This window comes from Dryobates pubescens, chromosome 7 (assembly GCF_014839835.1).
Source record: "Dryobates pubescens isolate bDryPub1 chromosome 7, bDryPub1.pri, whole genome shotgun sequence".
NCBI classification, from domain to species: domain Eukaryota; kingdom Metazoa; phylum Chordata; class Aves; order Piciformes; family Picidae; genus Dryobates; species Dryobates pubescens.
In genome coordinates, this window is record NC_071618.1 from 2337455 (window position 1) to 2358607 (window position 21153).

The following is a 21153-nucleotide window of genomic DNA, read 5'->3' on the forward strand; positions in this document are numbered from 1 at the left end:
CTTGAATGTCTTCTTTCCTATTACTGCCCATCACTCCTTCAAAGCAGGGTGTTAATAAGATGTAAAGCAAAACCTGCAAAAAATAAAGAAAAAAGATGTTTTCTCTTTTACTAACACCAGTCCACTTCCCTGACCACAATACAGGGGAGCTGCACTGCTAGAGCTGAAAGAACATCACAAATGCATAGCCTGAGAAAGGACGAGGAAAGGTGGGCATCTCTGAAGTGCTGACAGTACTGTCCCTTCCTGTTATTCTGCCTCTCTCTGCCACTCTTCCCGTGCTAGCAGGATTGCTATATTTAGGCAGCCCTTGTGTTTCAGGAGTCCTTTCAATCAAATCCCCAGTGTGCTGAGGAAGCCAGGGGGTGGGCAGTGATGGCCTCAAAGCATACAGGTGATAGAAAGTTGTTCCTTTTGGTCCATGTGTAAATTGGCATCACCTACAGCAACATCTATGTGTGCTTCCCTGTGCTTGACTCCAACTATATGGCTGAGCCTTGCCTGCATGTCAGGATGAGGGCAACCCATTGGCTCAAGGGGCAGTGCAGTATCCTGGGGCAGGGGGAAGAACTGCAGGAATGCATCCACCTGTGCAACATTCAGAGGCAGTATATCTGAATCTGGGTGTGCCAGCAGCGCTCACATAGAACAGCCCTCACATGGAGATGTGAGATAGTGGCGGTGGGACAGCAGAGGAGAAGAGTGTAAGCTGGAGGAAGGCTATCCTGTGGCATCCTTCCATATACAATCTGCTCCCAGTATGTGCTGTAATCACTAGCATGAGGAGAACATCCCAGCACGAGGAAAGCAGGAGACTTCAAAGCCTCCCAGTCTCTCTGGTCATTGAAGCCCACTTGCAGCAGGACAGCTGTATTGTGCAAAGCCTCAGTCCACCTCACTCACTATTCTGTTCTCTGATATTCCTTCACCCTAGCCCAAGCCTCCCTCGTGGACTTGTCTGGCCAAGGCAAGAACCATTTCCCTGGACAGTACAACAGGGCACATGTCTAACACTTCCCATTATCAAGTAGGTCAAAATCACTCCCATTTTCCACATAGGGAACAGGAGTGAAGGCAGGAAATGAGATGCCCCAAGGCTACAGGATGAATCAGTAGCAGCAACAAAATAAAAACTCAGAACTTCCTGTCTCTTTACTCACCTCCGTGAATACAGTTGATGATTAAGCTCTTAAAAAGTTAGTGCAGTTGATGACCTCTGCATCTCTGGTCAGTGATTAGGGCCCCAGAGTATCAAATGCGGAAAAGAGTAAAACAAAGACAATTTCAAAGAACTAGGAAAAAAAAATAGAGGGAAAGGAATTTCTTTTGTGGCTAGAACATAAATGTTGGGTTCCTATTACTCCCACAGTGCCTCTTCCAGTAAGTAAGGAAGTTTCTCTAGTTTTACCCCTGTGGGTCCGCTGAGAGTTGCAACTGGCTTAAGCCACAGCTACCACCAAGAGGCACTGCTATGGTTACTTTGCTGCATGTAGTTTCTGCCCCACTCCCCCTTGTCAACACAACCACTCAAGCAGCAATGTGATGAACCAGCCCAGGGAACTGATCAATAGCAACAAATTGTTTTTCTTTCCAGGGCTAGCTTTGCTATGGGTCCTGGCTAACTAAACAGCTGTATGAACATTTACACTAACTGACACAAGGAACTTGTATTGAGGTGCCCCAAACTGGCCTCACCAGAGCTGAGTACGAGGGGACAATCACCTCCCTACTCCTGCTGGACACAGCATTTCTTTGTTCCTGAACAGATGGAGCTGACACAGATTTTTTTATGCTTCTACTTAGTTTGTGACTAGGAGACAAAGTCATTTACTGCTCTGTGTGTAGGGTGACCATCCACACAGGGCAGGAATTACCTTTCCTTGCATTTCATCTGCATGATGATTTTCAATGGCTGTCTCACTGTCTCCTTCAGAGGTGTTGGTTTCATTCTGTGAAGCAGGGTTAAACCAGACCACTCATCTTCTTTACAGTGGTTTTACATTTGGTCTTTTAACCTTTAGACTTTCCAAACTGGGTAAGTACATCATGCTGATGAAGAGCATGTGAACAGTGTGGTTTTGGCCACAGCCAGAGAGACTTCTTCCTCAAGAAGGCAACCTTTTCATCCCTTCATTTGTGTAGGAAGGAAAAGGAAGGTGAGGTGGTGTGGTGCTTCACCCTGGGAACTAGCAGACAGTTTTCCTGTGGCATTTATTGCTTTATGAAAGCTATTACACTCTTCCCCTCCCCATCCCCCCGCCAAAGTTCAAGGATTCACAATACTGTTGCTAACACTTCTTCTCTTTAGCAGTTTTCTGTTGTGATACTAAAGCAAAATGAAGAACAAAACCCACTATAATAAAATATAAGCTCAAAGCAGAACATGGACATTATGGTGGCATGGACACATCAGTGCTATAATGGTGAAAATGTGTATTTGGGCTCAGATCCTCAGCTCTAAGGAACTCAGACTGTATTTTTGGGGGGCACAAGGAAAGTGTTACGTACTGGGTTTGCAAAACTTGTAATTCAGAGTTTGGTCTTGGAAATATTTGCAGCATCCAGAAGCACACAGAAAATCTCTGAGGTAGTATTCCCACTGTGAAAAGGGATTGTGGAGATACAACAGACATGTTCCACAGAAATGTCATTTTCGTGCTTAACAACAGTGGTAAAAGTGTGTATCAAGACAGGACTGAAAACTGGGATGTCACTGGGATGTCATCAACACAACACGGAAATACATTCCTCTTACTTAAAAAAAAAGAAGACATTAGAAATAGTAATGGTTTGATTAAGGGCAAGCACAGAATGGCTTTCACAGAATGTTCTTCACTAAAAAATCCAGAACTTGCTAGCTGATAAAATCTGAGGGGGGAATTAAAAAAAAAGTCTAGAAAAAAAAATGTAATGGAGAAAATGAATAGGAAATAATTGTTGTCTCTTCCAACACAAAAGCCAGCAGGGGTTCTTAGAATCTAGCAGATGTTACAGTATCACACTATCACAGTATAACCAAGGTTGGAAGAGACCCCAAGGATCATCGAGTCCAACCTGTCATCACAAACCTCACAACTAGACCATGGCACCAAGTGCCACGTCCAATCTCCTCTTGAACACCTCCAGGGACGGTGACTCTACCACCTCCCTGGGCAGCCCATTCCAATGATGAATGACTCGCTCAGTGAAGAACTTTTTCCTCACCTCAAGTCTAAACCTCCCCTGGCACAGCTTGAGACTGTGTCCCCTTGTTCTGGTGCTGGTTGCCTGGGAGAAGAGACCAACCCCTTCCTGGCTACAACCACCTTTCAGGTAGTTGTAGAGGGCAATGAGGTCACCCCTGAGCCTTCTCTTCTCCAGGCTAAACAATCCCAGCTCCCTCAGCCTCTCCTCATAGGGCTTGTGCTCAAGGCCTCTCCCCAGCCTTGTTGCCCTTCTCTGGACACGTTCAAGTGTCTCGATGTCCTTCTTAAACTGAGGGGCCCAGAACTGGACACAGGACTCAAGGTGTGGCCTAACCAATGCAGAGTCCAGGGGCACAATGACCTCCCTGCTCCTGCTGGCCACACTATTCCTAATACAGGCCAGGATGCCATTGGCCTTCTTGGCCACCTGGGCACACTGCTGGCTCATGTTTAGGTGGCTGTCGATCAGCACCCCCAGGTCCCTCTCTGTTTGGCAGCTCTCAGCCACTCTGACCCCAGCCTGTAGCTCTGCATGTTGGTTCAAAGCCAATGAACAAAGGTGGTGCCCACATAACAAGTAGATAGTTCGTGTTTGGAACTTGTTGCCAGAGGACACTAAAAGTCAGAAACATGTACTTATACACAAAGTAAACAGGTGATCGAATACAAGGGAAAAATGTCACCAGAGACTATGAATGTGGTAGCACCAAACACTGCTGAAAAGCTTTCTGAGCTGCTGGAAGGATGTGCCATGGAAATATCACTGGATGGTTAAAGTTCCCCTGTGCTCTTCCCTCAGCATTTACCCTTGGCTTCATCTGGAGACAGGATGCTGTGCAAGATGAGCAATAGGTTTGACCCATGAAAGCTGCCTTTACGCATCAAAATGCAGAGTTAAATAAGCTGTGTAATGCAGCTCAGACAATAATCTTTCTGGAAATCCACTTCTCAAAACTAATTGCATCTCTGGACATGATCCTACTACCTTGAACATGCACTCAGATGGACCCAGCACTGAGCCCATTTGAAATAATCTGCCTACTTAAAGCTATAGATTCCTGCACAGAGCGAAACAGTTGCCCTGGTCCAGGCCCATGTTTCCTTTCTTTGTAACTACAGTTTAAGTGAAAATGAAGTACACCATTAAACTGTTATGGTAATTTATCCTTACACTTTCTGCTCAACAGGTTTGCTTTGTTTTAAAAGTACGTTTCTGTGATACTTATAGCTATGTATATGTAATTTTGTGGTTTAAGTAGAAGAGACAGGAAAACCTTGGTTCCCACAGGAAACATATCCCGACCTCTTGCAAGCAGGTAACATTTTTGCCATATCGGTGTGATAAAGAACTTCAATGAGAGAGAAATCCTGCCAAGGTTTACACCTGTGTGCAACAGCCTGATGTGACTAGCTCAAGAGAGGTTAATGGGGTTTTTGTGTCATTCAGATTCTGCTGGAGGATGCTTCAGGGTGGGAACGGGGCAGTTCTGTCAGTAAATAATGGGTCGAAATGCCATTTTATGAGTGCTAGATCTGTTTCTTGAAGACTAGGATTTGTGTTTCTGCAAAAGTCTCTGCTGGGGCAGGAATATTTTTCCTGTAGGCCTGGGTGGAGGCGAGGAAATGGAAAATAAGATTTTGCTGGTCACTTCACCTTGGACAGGCACCGAAAATATCACCAGCACCTATGCCACGGGCAGTGGAGTAGCGCCAATCACCACTACGTGCCGTTGCTATTATTTCCAGCAAACGCGGTGCAAAACTCTTCGCGTTGGTCTTAACACCGACCCCGTAAAAAGCGCCCGTAGGGCGGCTGGCAGCCCCGAACACGGACCCTTTCCTTGCCCACGCCGCGGGGCAGCCAGGCTAGGTGCGCTGCCCACAGAAGTCGTCCGGGCAGCGCTTCAGAGCGCGCCCCATCCACTCGCTTAGCTCTGCGGCCCTGCCGTGAACACGCGTGGGCCTCCCCTCCGGCCAGGCCCGCGCGTTGTTCGCAGGCCGATCTCGCTCGTCCTAGCCCCGTCGGGATTGTTGTTGGGCGGCGGCGGCGGTGAGGCGAGTACGCCTGCCGGGGCCCGGCCGCTCCCCTCCTCGTCCTTCCTCTCTCTTTCTCTCCCCACGAGTTTACCCAGCAGTGCTTTGGTGCGGGCGCGTTTCCGCCGGTTTTTCCTGTTGGAGAAGGGAAGGGGGAGCTGTTTTCTGTCTCTCCCCTCTCGCACTGTATTTTGTATCCCCTTTCTCCTCCTCCTTCTCCTCCTCCTCCTTCTCCTCCTCCTCCTCCCTGGCTATCTTTGTCTGGCTAGCAGCACCCTGTTCCAGCCCCGCTCCCGTGCCCCGCCGCCGCCGGGACGCGCAGTCCTTGCCCACCGGTGCCTGGCGCCGTTTCATGCGAGGGCAGCGCCGCGGAAAGGACTCGGAGGCGGCGGGGGCTCCGCCGCGGCGCTGGGCGTGAGCCTCCCATGCGAGAGTGGGGCCGCGGCTGCCGCTGCCGGCTCCCGGCGTGAGCGCCGCTCCACCGCCGGCCGGGCTGGGCCGGGCCGAACCGTGTTGTGCCATGCCCGGGCGTGGGGCACACCGCGAAGCTGCCAGACGCTGCCGGCCCCGGCGCCGTTCCTGCCGCCGCCGCGACATGGTGTGAGCCTGCTGCCGCCGGGGACGCGCGGGCACCCACCGACCCACCCACCCACCGATCGGCCGGCCAGGGCACCGCCGCCTGCCTCGGGGGGATCCAGCCCTGCACTGCACCTCGGGGAGACAGACGGACCGCAGCACCCCCTTTCCTTCCTTCCTTCCTCCCTCTTTCCTTTCCTTCACCTCCCTCTCCCCCTCCTCCTCCCACCATCCATCTATCTATCCATCAACCCCCCCCGCCAACCCCTCCCAATGGTGAAGAGTTTCAACCCGGCGGGGCTGGAGTGAAGAAGGGAAGGGCGGAAGGGAGGAGAGGAGCTCCGCGCAATTCACAGCTGCTTCGGAGAGCGAGGCGGAGTGCGGCCTCTCTATTATTTAACAGAGAAGGAAAAAAAAAATAATAAAAAGGACAAAAAAGAAGAGTCGGGAAAATGGCGAACGATTCTCCTGCAAAAAGTCTTGTGGATATCGACCTTTCCTCCTTGCGGGTGAGTGCCAGGGCGGGGGGCCGGGCCGGCGGGGCGGGAGCACCCCCTGGGGCCGGCGGGGCGGGGGCCAGCGCGCCCCTTGCCGGGGCTGCCGTGGCCTCCGGGCTGGCGGGGTGGGAGCGGCCGGGCCGGGCAGGAGCCGGAGCCGGAGTCGGTGCCGGTGCACGGGAGGCCCGCGGCCGAGTGGGGGGAGCCCCGCGGGGGCGGGCGCGGGGAGCGCGGCTCTGGGCTGCTTTTCCTTTGTTTGCATGTATTGGCATGTGCGTGGAAAAACAGGGCGCAACAGCTGCACGCCGCCAGCAGCCGGGCTCGCTCGCAGGGCTCTGCCAGCAGCCATCGCCTGACAAAAACGTAACCCCACTTCTCTTCTCCCCCCGCTTTCCCCCGTCCCCTGCCCTCTCTGCCCCTTCTCTGTGTCATAGGACCCCGCTGGGATTTTTGAGCTGGTGGAAGTGGTTGGCAATGGCACGTACGGGCAAGTCTACAAGGTTTGTGGCAGAATTTCTTCTCCTTTTAATTATTACCATTTTTTCTAGAGGGTACCCGGGGATTTTACCGGGCTGAGCGCACGACTGACACCAGCCACCCGCTGTGGCAAGCAGAACAGTTAGGGACGACAAAAATGTTGTCCTTGTCATCGTTGCTGCCCGTGACAAGTTTGTCAGCCTCCTGTCTTGTGCTTTTCCCAGAGGGGCACAAATTACTCTACCAAATACTCATCCTGAAATAATGAAATAGACCGTTATTTGCCTTGTTCCCCTTCCCCGTGCTCCAGAGAAATGACCAAACCGAGTGGACACTATCAGAGCATGCCCGGGCTGTGCAAATAGGTCCGTGGGCTTATTCAGGATTGCTGCTCATAAAAGTTACTGCTGCTGCAGTGACTTTAGACAAAGGCATTTGCCTTCATTAAAATTTGTCACCAGGTTTCCGTGTTGGAAGACCTTCAAAGTGTTGAAGCTGCTGAGTCGGGGGTGAATGGTGCTGTATCCGATCCCGCTGTTCTGTGCAGTGATGGGGGGGAAGCAGGCTGACAACAATAAGCGATCGAAGCAGGGAAGGTTATTTCGTGAAAATAAGAATTCCCAGTATAACCTGTTTGACAAGTACATGACTTTAAAAAATAGAAATTGGAGGGTGCCCATGTGGGTGTGAAACTAGCCTACTGGGTTCCCCCCCAGTTCCCCCATTGTGCAGTCAGTGGAACAAACAAATCTCGAGATTGCATGACTTTGCACTGAGTGCTTGCTACCAGGATGACTAATTATTCACACAGTCTCTATACTTGGCTAAGGATGGAAGGCTCAAGATTTGTATTGTGTGGAAATGCAGTGTACATTTGCAGAGGGAGGGAGAGATAAATGAAAGTAACCCAAGTATGCCTAGCTGCTTGGGGTTTTGGGTTTTTATTTTTTGCTTATGAACAAAGTGGTATAATTCCCTGATGGGAAGATACTGCTGCTTGCAGATTTAGTATTAAATAAAGCACTTTCCTGTCTCTTCTGCAAATGAAACATGTTAGTTTGTTTTGAGGGCGTGAACCTCAGCCTTCATGATAGAGAAGTATTCTGTCTGCACAGCATGCGAGTTGCACTTTAAGACCAGAAGTGGGATAACCAGGCTGCTGCTGTTGGCAGAGAGCTGGAAAAAAGGATGTGGCTGGAGGAGAGGTGAGATGAGTGAGAAGCTGCATTTTGACAGCACTGTGACCATTTTTTTTTCCTGGCAAGTTAAATGACACCATTTTTTCTGTAATCCTTCTGTTCCTAGAGGTTGTATCACCTGAACCCTTCTTAAAAACAAACAAAAAAATTCTGGCATGAATGTGTGACTTGAAATTCTCATGTTAATTATTGCAATTTGGTTTGTTGTTTCTTTGCTTACTTGTTAATGCTTTGACTTAATAAACAAAGTCCTCCATGGTTTAGCAGTCTTGACAACAGAAATTTAAAATGTCATTTTCCTTAAGTGTGTTAGAACTCTCCCAGAGTTAGAAATTAAATCAGCACATGCATTTATTGACTTGGAAGAGCGGATGAACATCTGAGATCTACGGGCATTGGTGTCACTCTGGTAACAGGGAGAGAAGCAGTTTCTGTCAGGGCACTAGTTTTACTGTGTGTCTGATGAGGTTTCCCATGGCTGTCCCCACTCTTAGTCGTTGCAATGCTTGCTCTTGCCTGGTAGCTGAAGGCATGGTGGTTTGGGTGCATGGGCTAAAGCAGATGGATACATTCTTCTTTGGTATAGGCATGTCAGATGGCAGTAGTGTTTAAGTTTGGATTAGCACTGCTATTTCTTAGGCATTTGTCCACATCTGTGTTACGTTGGCCTTAAAATTTGGACATCCAACAGGGTTGTATGTAAACAAGAAATACCAACCAACCAGAATTGCTATGATTACGCCTTGGGTTTCTTCTTAACAGAATACAGTTATATAAAAAACAACCCCTTACAATAGCAGTGCAATAGTATTTGACTTTTCTCAGCCATACTTTTGTTAGGAAAAATGCTCCAGGGACATCCAAAGGTAAAATTGTGTGTGTACGTTTTGAGGGCTTTTGGAGGAACTGCATAACTGAGGGAAAAACGTGGTCACGCTGTGCTTGCTTGTTGCCTTCTGCTTTTTTCCTACCCAGCAAGCTTTCCTCGAAGTCCCTCTTCCCAGCTAGTTTTATTTCCCTTTTAGCTGGTCTGTCATCCCAAGGGAGTGGCGGGGGGCAGGCTGTCTTTGAGGAGGTGTGCACCAAGATCTCTGGGGCACTGCTGGTTAAATGGACTTCCACATTCGTGTGTCGGCATCGGCGATGATGTCACCCGGGCCGGGGAGCGGGATTGGCTGGCTACCTGCCACTGCGGGGAGGACTGAGAGAGCGGGAGAGGGCATGACGTTATCTCTTTGTCTAGCTCATACACCCCGGCGATGAGACCGAAGGTCGTTTGCCTTGTTGGGGAGTCTGCTTTCCAGCCGTGGTGGGAAGGGGCCTGTGCTGACCTGTTGACAAGCAGAAACCAGTCCCGTTTTTCTCCTCTGCCTTAGCTGAGCTAGCTGGAAATAGCTCTGATCTGTCTAGTTTGTGGCATTTCTATAGCTAGGTCTACCTTAACTATTTGTTTAGCTACATACAGCTGTATGCATATATATATATATGTGCATGAGATACGAGAGCGGGTCTTGGTTGTTTGGCACCTAAAGGCTAGTTACTCTTTGTCACAGCAGTGTGGATCCTCCTGGGATTTTATGCCGTTGGCTTATGTGGTATACTGTGGGCCTGGGACCTGGTGGTGAGGGTTACAAATACTGAAGTTATCAGTTGCTCCACTTAAAGGTTGTGGAGTCTCCGTTGTTTTCATCTTCATAACCTTGCTTACACCATTCCTGTGTGTGTGAGCCTTGTGTCTCAAGAGGAGCTTGTTACACAGCATTGAACTGGGGGAGAAAATGATCTTGAGCTTCCCCAGGACTGGGTGCCTAAAGGAGACGGGCTGTCTGGGGAAGCCTTTGCCCAGCATAGGGAAAGGGGGAGTGGTGGGAATGGCTTATTCAACCCAGGGCAAAGTTTTCTGCTGCACATCTGAAATGCTGAGAAATGAAGGGCTGGCCAGGAAGTTGTTTGCCGGTTTGTAGGTAGTTCAGAATCTGAGAATCTGTGAATAATGGCATGGAAGGAAGCTTGTGCAAGTTGCATTGCTTGTAAGTTGGAATGCAAGGGGTTAAACGTTGCACTGTACAGTGAGCAGATTTCCCACCTTGCTGATGTAGAAATGACTGGTTGCAGAATCCTTGAGTGTGTAGTTTAATACTTTTAAGGAGCCCTGTGCCTCTGCTGGAGTTTTCAGAAAGAAATCTACCTTCAACAGGTTGGCATCAGCTGATGGGAGCTGAGAGGCATGTACGGGCTTGTCCAGGGCAGCACCCAGCCTGCTGTGCCCTGCTTGCAGCAGGCAGTGTGCAGGGGCACACCTCTGTGTAGGGCTCAGTGCCCCTAAGCCCACTTTTAAGCAACAGAGCAACTAAGCAACTTTTAATTAGTGCGGTGCAAGCAGGTGCTTATGTGAATGGCACAGAATTCATCAGAAAAATGGCGTTAGCCTTTAATTGTGCTTTTTGTGTATGCTGCTGCCGTCTGGTATGGCTTTGCCTTCAGACTCCTCCTGAGCCTCAGTCCCACGTCATCAGAGCGTGGTGTGACTGGAGCTTGTAGCCAGCCTACCAAATGATTAGCTCCTTAAAGACTTTTTTCTTGATCTTTTGCAAATAATAGTGAAGCGTTTTTAGCATTGCTGCAGTTACATTTCAGTTTTTCACATCCAGTGATAAAGCGTAATTTGAAGCTTTCCTTGCACAAAATGAAAACACTCCTGAAATTTACCTCGAGATAAGGTTTGGACGTGGTGTTTGCTTCCCTTCTTTTTCTAATGTAAAAGTGACCTGTGAAATAAAGACATTGGTTAATATTTTACAAATTTAAAAATCTCTACCATCCAGTTGTTCATAGAAGCATAAAGTTAAATTTGCTATTGAAGCTGAACCGTGTTAGTCACCTTTTTTGGGGGGTGGGTGGGGGTGGCGTGTGTGCATGTGTTCTTAAAGACAGCTAACACTTTAAAATAGCTGTTGCGAGTGTTCTGTTGTTAAGTCTCACAGATAGACATCATAATTTTCTTGTAGCAGCAATGGCTGGGGGGAAGATTGTTTTTGTATGAGTTCTGAGGCATAACAGGAGTGCACCAGAAAGATGAGAAGTAGGGATGATACTCCTAATTGCCCTCAACGCGGGCTGGTGTAGCTTTCTGAAAGCCTTGTAATAGTTAATTCATAGTGAAGGCTTCTGTTGTTGATTTATGTTGCAGCCTTCCAAAACAGCATGTAAATGATGTGTATTGTCTAACTGCTGGCTCATAAAAGGAAATGATGTAAGATGTGATCGTTTAAATGCTGATTTGAAAATAAATTAAAACTTAGTTAAATGTTTTCCCACGCTAAGGATACTCTATTTTTGTCTTAATGGACTTTCTGTCTTACAAGGTGACTGTGTTGTGGGTTAGGAAGAGACGACAGTGCTTGGTATTCTCTACTAACTCACTTGAATTTCCACCTCCTCCTCCCTGCCCCCCCCCCCCCCCCCCCCTTCTCTCAGTGCTAAAGGAACATCATTGTGGATTCAAATGATTTTGTTAAACATGAATACAATTCCAGTCTTAGCGCTATAAAGACAGACTGTACTGAGGATCAGTGAGGTCACTAGCTCCAGGAACTGGTCCAGACCATCTCTCTTAAGTATGAACTGCCCTTTTTCCCTTCCTTTTCTGATTTTTTGTGAATTGGGTTGCAAAGGGAGAGTTGCTCTTGGAGGAACTGGGAAGGACCAGGCCATGGCTGGAATACTGTAATTTCTGTAGGTCCTGCAGCTAGATGTTTGCCCACCGTGTCCTCCCTCAAATTGGCTGAACTTGAGAGACCATTTCTCCCTCACCCAAATCCTTCTTAATTAAAGATACAAAAGCTAGGCAGGTGGCCAGTGGGGATTACAGATATTTATTTTTTATTAAAAAAAAAAAAGAAGGAAAAAAGCAACCTGCCAATTGTGGGTAACCACATGTCCCTCTTATTCTTCCTCCCCCAGTCCATCTGTCTGTTTGTCAAAACATCTTTTTTTTTGGCATCTTAAATCAAATTGCAGCCTCTTGGGCAGGGACTCCTTATTCCTGGAGTAATTACAATAGGGCCCAACATTCTGGGAGCTGGGTGTGTACAGGGCTTCGAGGTGATGGATGTAACTAAATACAGCATAGCCTCTTATGCTGACTCCTAGGATTTTTTATTTCAGTAGGAAGATTCTTAAGTGATGTGGATAAAATTCTTGGTTGAAACAGTCTCATGGTCTCTTCTAGTTTTTTGTGTGTATGCACCCTTTGCCTCTTGGCAATGGTAGGGGCCATTTTTGCAGCATTGTGGAAATCAGTGGTTTTCCCAGGGAAGGTCTCTGCAGCTTGCTTCAGGCATGGGGAAGGTGAGCTTTATTTATAAATCCTGGGGTAGGTATTTTTATTAGTTTAGGGATATTTCAAGAAAGAAGGGCAGAAAAACTGGAACATACACCTTTCATTTCCTTGCTTTGTTTTCACTCTCTGCTCATAATGGAAATTTTGGCTACACGTTGTCAACTTCATGGTACCAGAACCTTGGTGGTAATGTGCAGAAATGCTTTTTTTCTGGCCTCTGTGATGGTGGCAGGTCCATGCTTTCCACCCTAGGAGATGATGTAGCAGAATGTCCCCAAAGGGAATCCAGCATTACAAAAGGTGTTCACTCTTTGCATTCCCCTGCCTTCAGCATATCCATTTTTTAGTATAAATTTTTGTGCTAGAATGCTAGCTGACTACTCACGTGGTGTAGCCTGTGCTTGTGTATACACATTATGTTCTAGTAATCTTCTCTTCAAGTGGTCCTTTCTGTTGCAAAAGTGATTTCAGCAGGCTAAGTTGTGTACCTGCCTTCTGGAGATCTGTTTTCCTTGGAGGAAAGTGGTATTTTTTTTCCCCCATTTTATACTTCTGACTGTACACTCTGGCTCCGACAGAAGTATTTCTCCCTGTCTGTGGATGATGTTGGTATTTAAGCTCAATAGCATTGACTTGTACAACGTGAGCTTGAGTGTTGTAAAAAGTTGCAGTAAGATCCTTATCTGCAGTGTTATTTTAGGTCCCAGTCCAGCTCTCACTGGAGCTGGTGGAAAGAATTCAGCTTGCTTGAATGAGAGGTAGATTTGGGAGGGGATCTCATAGATTTGCACAAGAATTTTCTTACCAAATACTTTGTTTGTAGCATTGGGTCCCTAATTGTTTCTCAGCTTGGCACAGGCTCAAGAAAACATAATGTTGACTCTAAAATCAGGTGACTATGGGAAGGATGAGGAAGAAACCCACAACTGTGCATGCTTCTTGGGAACCTGGGGGTAACTTTGTAGAGGGCTTGGAGATTTTTGGCATTGCATCTCAGTATTACTTCCAGAGTGCACTTTCTGCCTCAAGCACAGTGGGAAACATTTGCAAAGAGGCACAAAATATGACACTGATAGGAAACTGCAGAGTGCTGCCAAAGGGTCAGTATGTTTTTGTGAAGTTCATGGTTCCTTTACCTATTCCTCATTCCTAGTTCTCTGTCCTATCCTGAGCAAGGCTTGATATATCTCCTCCTGGATGGCTCTGTGGTCCTGACTTCTGTGGTGTCTACTTCAGTGCTAGAAAATGGACAGAGCAGGCTTTCTGAAGAAGTGACTGGAAACTGGAGACACAACAGTCCAGCAGGCAGAGCAATCCCTTGCTTTGTTAGGCTTTGCCATCCTGTAGCAGATTGAAATATTTTGTTGTGAATGTACTGAAGAGCTGCAATTTGACCTCAATGGTGTTTGTTATAATTTGCTGCTTACTGGGAAACCTCTGAAAAGTGTCACGGAAGAAGAGTGAAATCAGAGACTGTTTAGTGGAGGTGCTCACCTTTGCAGAGGTCTTGCCCTTCTGAGGCACATAGGTACCATGGGAATGTATGGATGGAGTGGGCTTCTCTCCACTTCATTGAAAAACTGGTGCTACTAACTTCGATCTCAAGTGGCTTGTGCAGATTACTGTAGCAGGCATGAAGGGTGTGTTTACTTCTCCCTAGGGTTTTCCCATGCTCTGCTTTTGCTTGATCTTGCATCATACTGACAAGTGAAGGGCTAAGTCTATGGGGAGATGGGGAATTTAGAAGAGAGAAGCAGTCTGCTGAAGGTGAATTTACAGAGGGAGTCAGAGGGTGATGAAGAGGGCGGCTTAAATGTTGAGAATGAATTTGCAGACTCTTCATAGTTGTGAGAAACGAAAACGTAGTGTGGAGTCGGGGGAGTACTTAATACAAGGAAAACTAAGAGACAGCTTAATTGTCAGCAGAAATACAATAGCATATATAAGTGAAAAAAAATATGTATCATGAAAGAGATTAGCTTTTAGCCATAGCAGTTCACTAGGTTTCACTTGCCAGCCAAACTCTGAGCCCATGCACACCAGGGGAAGGTTTACTGACAGGTTTTTGTGCTGATTTCAGCATGGACCAGGCTGATGAGACCTTCTTCAGCCCACCTAGCTGTATAGTGTCTGTGTGCCAGAACAAGTAACGTCTTTTTGGGGAAATTTTTTAATACTGGCAAAAGGCTTCTTTCCCACCAAAGCTGCACCTCCCTGTAGCTCCCTGCCACTGTAGCTGTCATTATTGCTCTGCAAACAGGACACTGCAAGTGCCAACAGGTCCTGATCAGCCTGTCTAGTAATAAAACAGCTAATGTGGTAAAACTCCTAACGTGATGCAGTTATACTGGTATTGTAGTGCTTATCTGGTATGTCTCTGTCACCTCCCTTTGGAGCTGTCCCATGGCATGATGATAAGAGCTTCTTTCTGTGCAGGGATCACAGTGACTCATGGGTTTATATTGGCAGCTGAAGGAGCCACATGGGCTGTAGATCTGTGCCTCCTGGAGCAAGGTAGTACTGCCTCTAGAGAAGGTTTACTGTGAGATGGGATTAGTAGTGGGGCTGCTGGGACTGCTGGTGGTGCACCATGGCTACTCATCTGCTTCGCCCCTGCCCTTGTGTGCCCTGAGTGCTCCAGTAACTCTCTGCCTCTGGGGCTGCTGGGAAGGTCGGCTTGCTTAAAGCTCTTCCACCACCCTGGAGATCCTAAAAGATCCCTCTTGGCACCTTGCATGTGCTGCTTTAGAGGCATGGGTGCTGCTCTGCTCCTTATCTGCCTCCAAAGACTTTTCCTTCTTGCAGTGCTGACACACAGAAATGCTGGTCCTCACATCCCCTCATAACACCCATCTGCCTCATCTTTGGCTTTTCTTTTTCCTATGTCTTTGTAACTCCAACTTAGCTTTACTGCATGTTTTAGGGCTTTGAAAATTGGGTGAGTTTTAGGTTTGAATGCTTTGGTTACCATCTTTTTATGTTGTATCAGTCCATGGTATGGACTTGGCTCTGGTTTCTGCACCTGGCAGCTTCACCAGGGTAACAGAGATGAAATGGGAGGATGCTGCTTAGGTAGGTGAAAGAGTGGCAGCAGCTTGCTGTATTTAATTTCACCAAATCTGAGTTTTATTAACTTTCTGTCAAGGCAAGAGTTTACTCCCACTGGTTTACCTCGAAGCTGATCCACTTTGTTAGGGATTTTTTTCTTTTGGAACTAAAAATTACTTGAGGTCTTAAAAATACAGCAGTCAATTTCAGTTAAGCTCTGGTAGTTTCAATTGCTTCTTCCCAGGATTTTGGGAGCCTAGCTGTAGGGTATGGCAGTGGACAAGAGTTCATGATTCTAATTTAAACAGTAAGCTCAAACCAAAATAAACTTGTCTCAAAACTTGCCCCCTACATTTCCAGCTATTTAATAGTATTGTTTTGTTTTCAAACTCAGGAAAGACAAGCTTAAGGTCCATGGGCCTTAATGTGTTTTGGTAAAGTATACTATGTTATACTTGGGTTTATGTATCTTAAAGTTTGGGACCCCCCAAAATTACTGGATTTTGTTGTTTTTCCTTCATTTTTGTGCTTCACAAGAAAAAGTCAGTAGAATATTTAAAAGGACAAACAACTGTACTCATAGTACAGGTCCACTGTCCAGAAGGAATACTTGTGGCTGAGTCACAAATCCTTGCAGGTGGGGGTGCATAAAGAAAGTTGAAATGCTGATGGACCCTGACCTGTGGTCAACTAACATGGACTATGAGTTGCTGCGACTGGGGGGAATTGCTGCAGCAGTGTTTGCATACAATGACGAGGTGTTTGCTGACTGGAAGCCCTAATTGAGTTTCTTTTATGCTTCTCTAAAGATCTGATAGTGCTGTATATCTCTAGTTATATTATGATGGCCTGATAGGTGAAAAATGCAGTTTGTAATGAGGGTTGGCAGACATGCATGTCTGGTCAGTAGTGTACAGCTTGTTTCTCTGCCGTGGGCTTGAATGGTACTTCTGAAAGGTGCTTAGGTAACTGGGTGCTGCCTACTGTCCTTTCACTGTCTAAATCTGAGCTGTGTACTCTAGGACTCACAATGGAGAGAAATGGGTCAGGAAAGTGGGCTCTGGAGATAACTATCCTAGGATGAGATAAATTGCACTTTACCCGAGTCTTTGTCTGTTAATTATAATGAAAACTTAAGATGAATGTCTTCTAGGTGTCTAAGGCTGGACAGGTTGACCTTACAGCATACCCTGTGTGTAGTAGCTCCTGCAGTCCGTTGTCTTTGTGGGATATATAGTAGGAATGAAGATGCCTTTACAAGTGGACATATGAAAGTGAATAACATGTAAAACCTCTCTTACCTATCCCTAGAAGGGAAATGTCCTTTTTCCCCAAAGACTCATAAGTAAGTGACCTGTTTTTGCAGTGCATTTACCATGAGGTGAACGTGCATGCCCTCAGTTACTCTATCTGCTCTTTTATGTGAAGGTTGGGAACTTCTTTAGACAGGTTTGTTTCTGCAGGACATCTGACTGATGGGGTTGAGAAGAACTCTTAAGTGTGAAAAGCAGTCAATACCTTGTGTCTCCTCTCTGTGCCTTCAGCAGCAAGCATTGGGGTCCTTCCTGTGCAGGTAAATTGTACTTCTATGGAGAAAGCATTTGTTCTAGGTTACTGTTTTTCAAGAGAAAATTGTAGAACTATTTCAACTCTTTCATTGTTGAGAAAGGCTGTAATTAAGTGCCTGACATTCATGCTGTTTGTTCAGAGGTATGCTTCTCTGCAAGGTATCTTTCCCCATAATTTCTTTCCCCAGCTGTGTTGTAGAATTCAGTCTTCTTGTGAATCTCATTTTAAAATCTCAAAGTGTTGTAAATCTGAGTATCTTTTCCCTAATTAACACTTGAGTTTTTTTGAGGCAATATACTGCTTGTTCCTTCAGCAGTTAGAGTGGACATCCTTTCAGTACTTGAAGTTTCATATTCCATACCATTTGTTAATCTGAACTATCACTCGTGTGGTAACCTCCTGTATAAATGCAGAAGGAAGTGGAGTTCTTATGTGCTTCTCCCCTGAGTTGTCCACTGTGCTCTACTTCAGCGTAAGGGTGTGGGAGAGAAGTACAGCAATGAACTGATGTAATTTTTTCCCAGCCACCCAGGAAATATGTGACAGAGGTACCATCCAAATCTCTGGATGTAAAGTTCTGTGCTTTAATCAAAGGAGATCCTTTCTTTGCCTTAGTGATAGCTGGGATCAGCCTTCACACTTAACCAAGCCAAAGTGCAGGAAGCTGTTGCACATTGGCCCTTTAGTCTCTTAAGTTACACCCAGAAGAAGGAGCTAAATGTTCTTGGGCCACTGGGGGAGTGAGCCTTATGATACCCCTGCTTGTTTTACTTGTACTTGGGGTGGAACCATTGGGTGGTGTCCTTCATTTAAACAGAGACCTCACCACCTGTCTTTTGCAGAAAGGCCTGAGCTGAATTGCTTACATTTTGCTGTATTATTGCCTGCAATAGTGCCGAGACAGGTATTAGGATATTTTACCATGACTAAACAGCAGTGTTAATACTTAATAATTGGTATATTGACATTTATGAGCAGATATTGCATTGTGATGATAGCTTCAGGGGCCTTCTGCTGCATATAAGAGCTCTTGGTTGCTTTGGAAAACAGATAAATAACATTTTAAAGCCACCCTAATACAATCAAGTGTGTTAAACCAAAAGTGCAAGGTGATGCTGTGTCCTTAGTTTATCCTGCAGTCCACTGTTACTTTGGCAGATGAAGTTAATGATGTACTGTTACATGAGAAGGGAGAAGAGGCCCAGTGTTGACAATTATGAGGAATTCTCAGATGTAAAGACCTCCCTGAGTTCATGGCAGGCTCTTTGTTCACCAGCACTGTACCTCGCACCTGACAAGCTTGTTCCTGGGGTGTGTTTGGAAGTGTCCCTGTGCAGCAGGGGTTGGGGCTTTGGCAGAGCTGGTATGCCTCCAGGTTCCCTGAAGTTGTCACCTTCACCTGCTTTTCTGCTGTGGTCTTGTGGGGAAGAATGGCAGCCTGTTACTAGTGATGGCATAGACCATCTTTATTTCCTCTGTCAGAAATCACTGGAATGGTTTGAATAACTGATTACTGAAAGGGTGGTGTGGTGGTGTTGCGGTTTTGTAATGTGAGCTTTAGGAAAGATGCACTTTGGTGTTCCTTTTACCCCATGTGAAATGCAGTGAAATTCTCTGATCTGTCTTGTTCTTGGGGACTATGAAGATCTTCTGATGCACCTCCCCTTGTGTATTTAGGTTTTTGCCAAGAGTTAAATTCTGGAGCGATGACAAGTGAATATGGAGAAAATGTCTCAAGTCACGTGAAAGAAATGTTACTTGCTAAATAACTTGAGTGTCAAAAGAAGGGATGGGAAAAGCTTTTCTCAGCCTTTGTGGAAATCTTATATGGCAAGGAATAAAAATCTTTAATATTGACCTAATTTTATTTGTATTTAAAATCAAAGAGCCCTTGTGAATGAGTAGCTTGTCTCGTATGTTGCTGGGTTTATGATTTTGTGAATGGCTTGAGGCAATAAATCAGTCCTGATTAATGCTACCTTTCCTTAGGTTTCCTCTGAGGTAATGGAAGAGTGCTCTGGTTTCCACTTTAGGAACAAAAATAAATCAGTTATTGAGCAGACTTTTTTCTGCCTAAGTTCCTGAATTTGGAGGTGCCTCCTCATGTTGTGGGAGTGCTTGCATTGGGAAGGGAAGAGAGAAGTGGGCAATGAAACTGTGCTTCTTGACACTGCCACTTCTGGTGCAGATGAAGTCCTTGCTGCAATCAGGGTTTGACTTTGGAGTGTCCTCTTCTGCTGCTGCTACTCTAAACCTTTCAGCTTTTTGATAACAAAGCATGTAGTCAGCCTGTGCTGTTGTTGTAAGGAAATATGTTTTGTATACCTACAGTGTGATTGCCCTATGGGAAAGGGTAACGTTTTCTTTTGTGCTCCCCACCAGCAGGTTTTCCTCTTGCAGAAAAGAGAAGGGAAGGTTAAGCAGGCAGCTGAAATGCCTTGGGTGGTACGTGATTGCTTTATTCCAGCAAGGAGAGAGTTATTGCTTGCTTACACAACAGAGCTGTGGAGGTCTTTGAGATACCTCCACTTACTGGAGAATCTACTGACTGAGTAGCACAATAATGTGGACTCCATAACTCAGATAGGAGAAGGTGGGGAAAAAGGAATGTGAACAGCCTTTGAAATCTGTAAAGATGGCACCAATTTAGTTTCTAGATCCTTGGGAGTTTGGAAACAAAGCCATTAGCCTTGGGTATTAAAACGTTGCAGTACTGTTGCTAACTGTTCACCCTGCGGGATCAATACACTTAGGAGGAGATTACATTATTTTGTGGCTGCCATTGTTTGAACTGTTGCTTAATGTGACATGGCACATGTATGTGAAAACCCTCTGAAAAGGGTGTGTGTGGTATTCTGAGGTGTTAGTTTGATCTGCTGAGCTTTGCTCGTGGGTTTATGTCAGTGGTGGTGGATGTTGCTGACTTGGCAGAACCTTACCTCATGGCTTCTGTTCAGAGCCAGTGCTAGTTGTGAAAGTGGGAGGTGCCCAATAAATGGGGAGTCTCATAAAGCCACTTGTGATCCTGAACTGTGCCAAAACCTGGCTTCTTGTCAAGGTTGGCTGAAGTGTTGGGAATGCATTTTCCTTCCCAGAACTCTTGGTTTAAAGCTCCATTAATTGTATGTCAGTTACTGTATGTGTTATGATAATAACCTGGGGTGGAAAGGGCTAGATTTATTTGGGTAAACATTTCACCTAGTAAAAATTTAATAGCTTGTCTGCCTTCAAAGGCCATTCCTTTTCTCCCTGTGTAGGTTATGCACTGTGCACACAGAAGTAGTGCAGAGTGTTTCTCAGAGAGTCACATTCATAGCTTGACCTTGAGATGCTGCTCTTCCCAAGGTGTGGAGAGGGCTGCTCCAAAGATGCTGTATCTTGAGTTTTCTTTGAGAGGTGCAGATTGGGTTTGCCGCTGCCGCACTGAATTCCGTGGGCTTCTTTTAATAGTGACTGTGCACTGCTTTGAAAGATGGTGAAAACAACATGCTGAAATGACTGGGGACTTGGGTCTGAATCCCAGCTGCCAGCAAAACCACCTCATTTCTGGAACCGTTCTGCGTAATGGTAGAAGAAGCCCTGTGAACCCCCGCGCCAAACTTCTCTTCAACAAATATGTGATTTCAGGATTGCAAATTTTGAGGGAAGTGTTTTTCATGTCTTTGCTGTCTTAGGCTGTCAGGAATAATATCCTTAATGGATTATGCAGTCCACCTGGGTATTTATAATTTAAGAGGTGTAAATGTCATCTGAGGGAAAAATAAGTGTGGTGGAATAAGAGTGTGGTAGAGGCAATCCTTCTTCTGCAGTGTTCAGGTGGATGTTGTTTTATTTTAGGTTGGTTTTCTAAAGCTAGAAGTAGTTTGCCTGTCCACGATCAGGCTTCATTGGCTGAAGTCACTGGAGGTGAACTGAGTATCAGCCTGGTTCTGCAGCTTAGTTAGCATGCATGTTAGCAAAGGCTTGCACATTATTGGTTTGAGACAGTGTTTGCTTGTCGTGCTTGAGAGGAAAAGAAATAACTGCTTTTCAGAATTGCCTCATGTCTTAAACTTTGTAGATGTATTAGTTTATCTTTTCTCATACAACAGATTTTCTATTTTTCTATTTTTTTTTTATACTGGTGGCAGATTTCTCTCCTTTTCTGTGGTTTGTTTTGTCTCTCCTCTCCCCTTCCTCTCCCCTTCCTCTCCCCTTCCTCTCCCCTTCCTCTCCCCTTCCTCTCC

At 46.1% G+C, this 21153-nt stretch overlaps 1 protein-coding gene across 12 annotated transcripts in view; it reads left to right on the top strand.

Annotated features, from left to right (window-relative positions):
* The first annotated feature begins 5541 nt into the window (after positions 1 to 5541).
* MAP4K4 (mitogen-activated protein kinase kinase kinase kinase 4) overlaps positions 5542 to 21153 on the top strand; it is a 191457-nt gene continuing 175845 nt past the window's right edge. For 7 of the 12 annotated variants that reach the window (XM_054163149.1, XM_054163150.1, XM_054163151.1 and 4 more), the window contains exons 1-2: positions 5545 to 6304; positions 6727 to 6792. In XM_054163149.1, coding sequence (XP_054019124.1) covers positions 6248 to 6304; positions 6727 to 6792 — 123 coding nt within the window. In that variant the 5' untranslated portion in view covers positions 5545 to 6247. Of the gene's footprint in view, positions 6305 to 6726; positions 6793 to 21153 lie in introns of all 12 variants that reach the window. The other 5 variants (XM_054163145.1, XM_054163148.1, XM_054163157.1 and 2 more) reach the window with 3 other exon arrangements.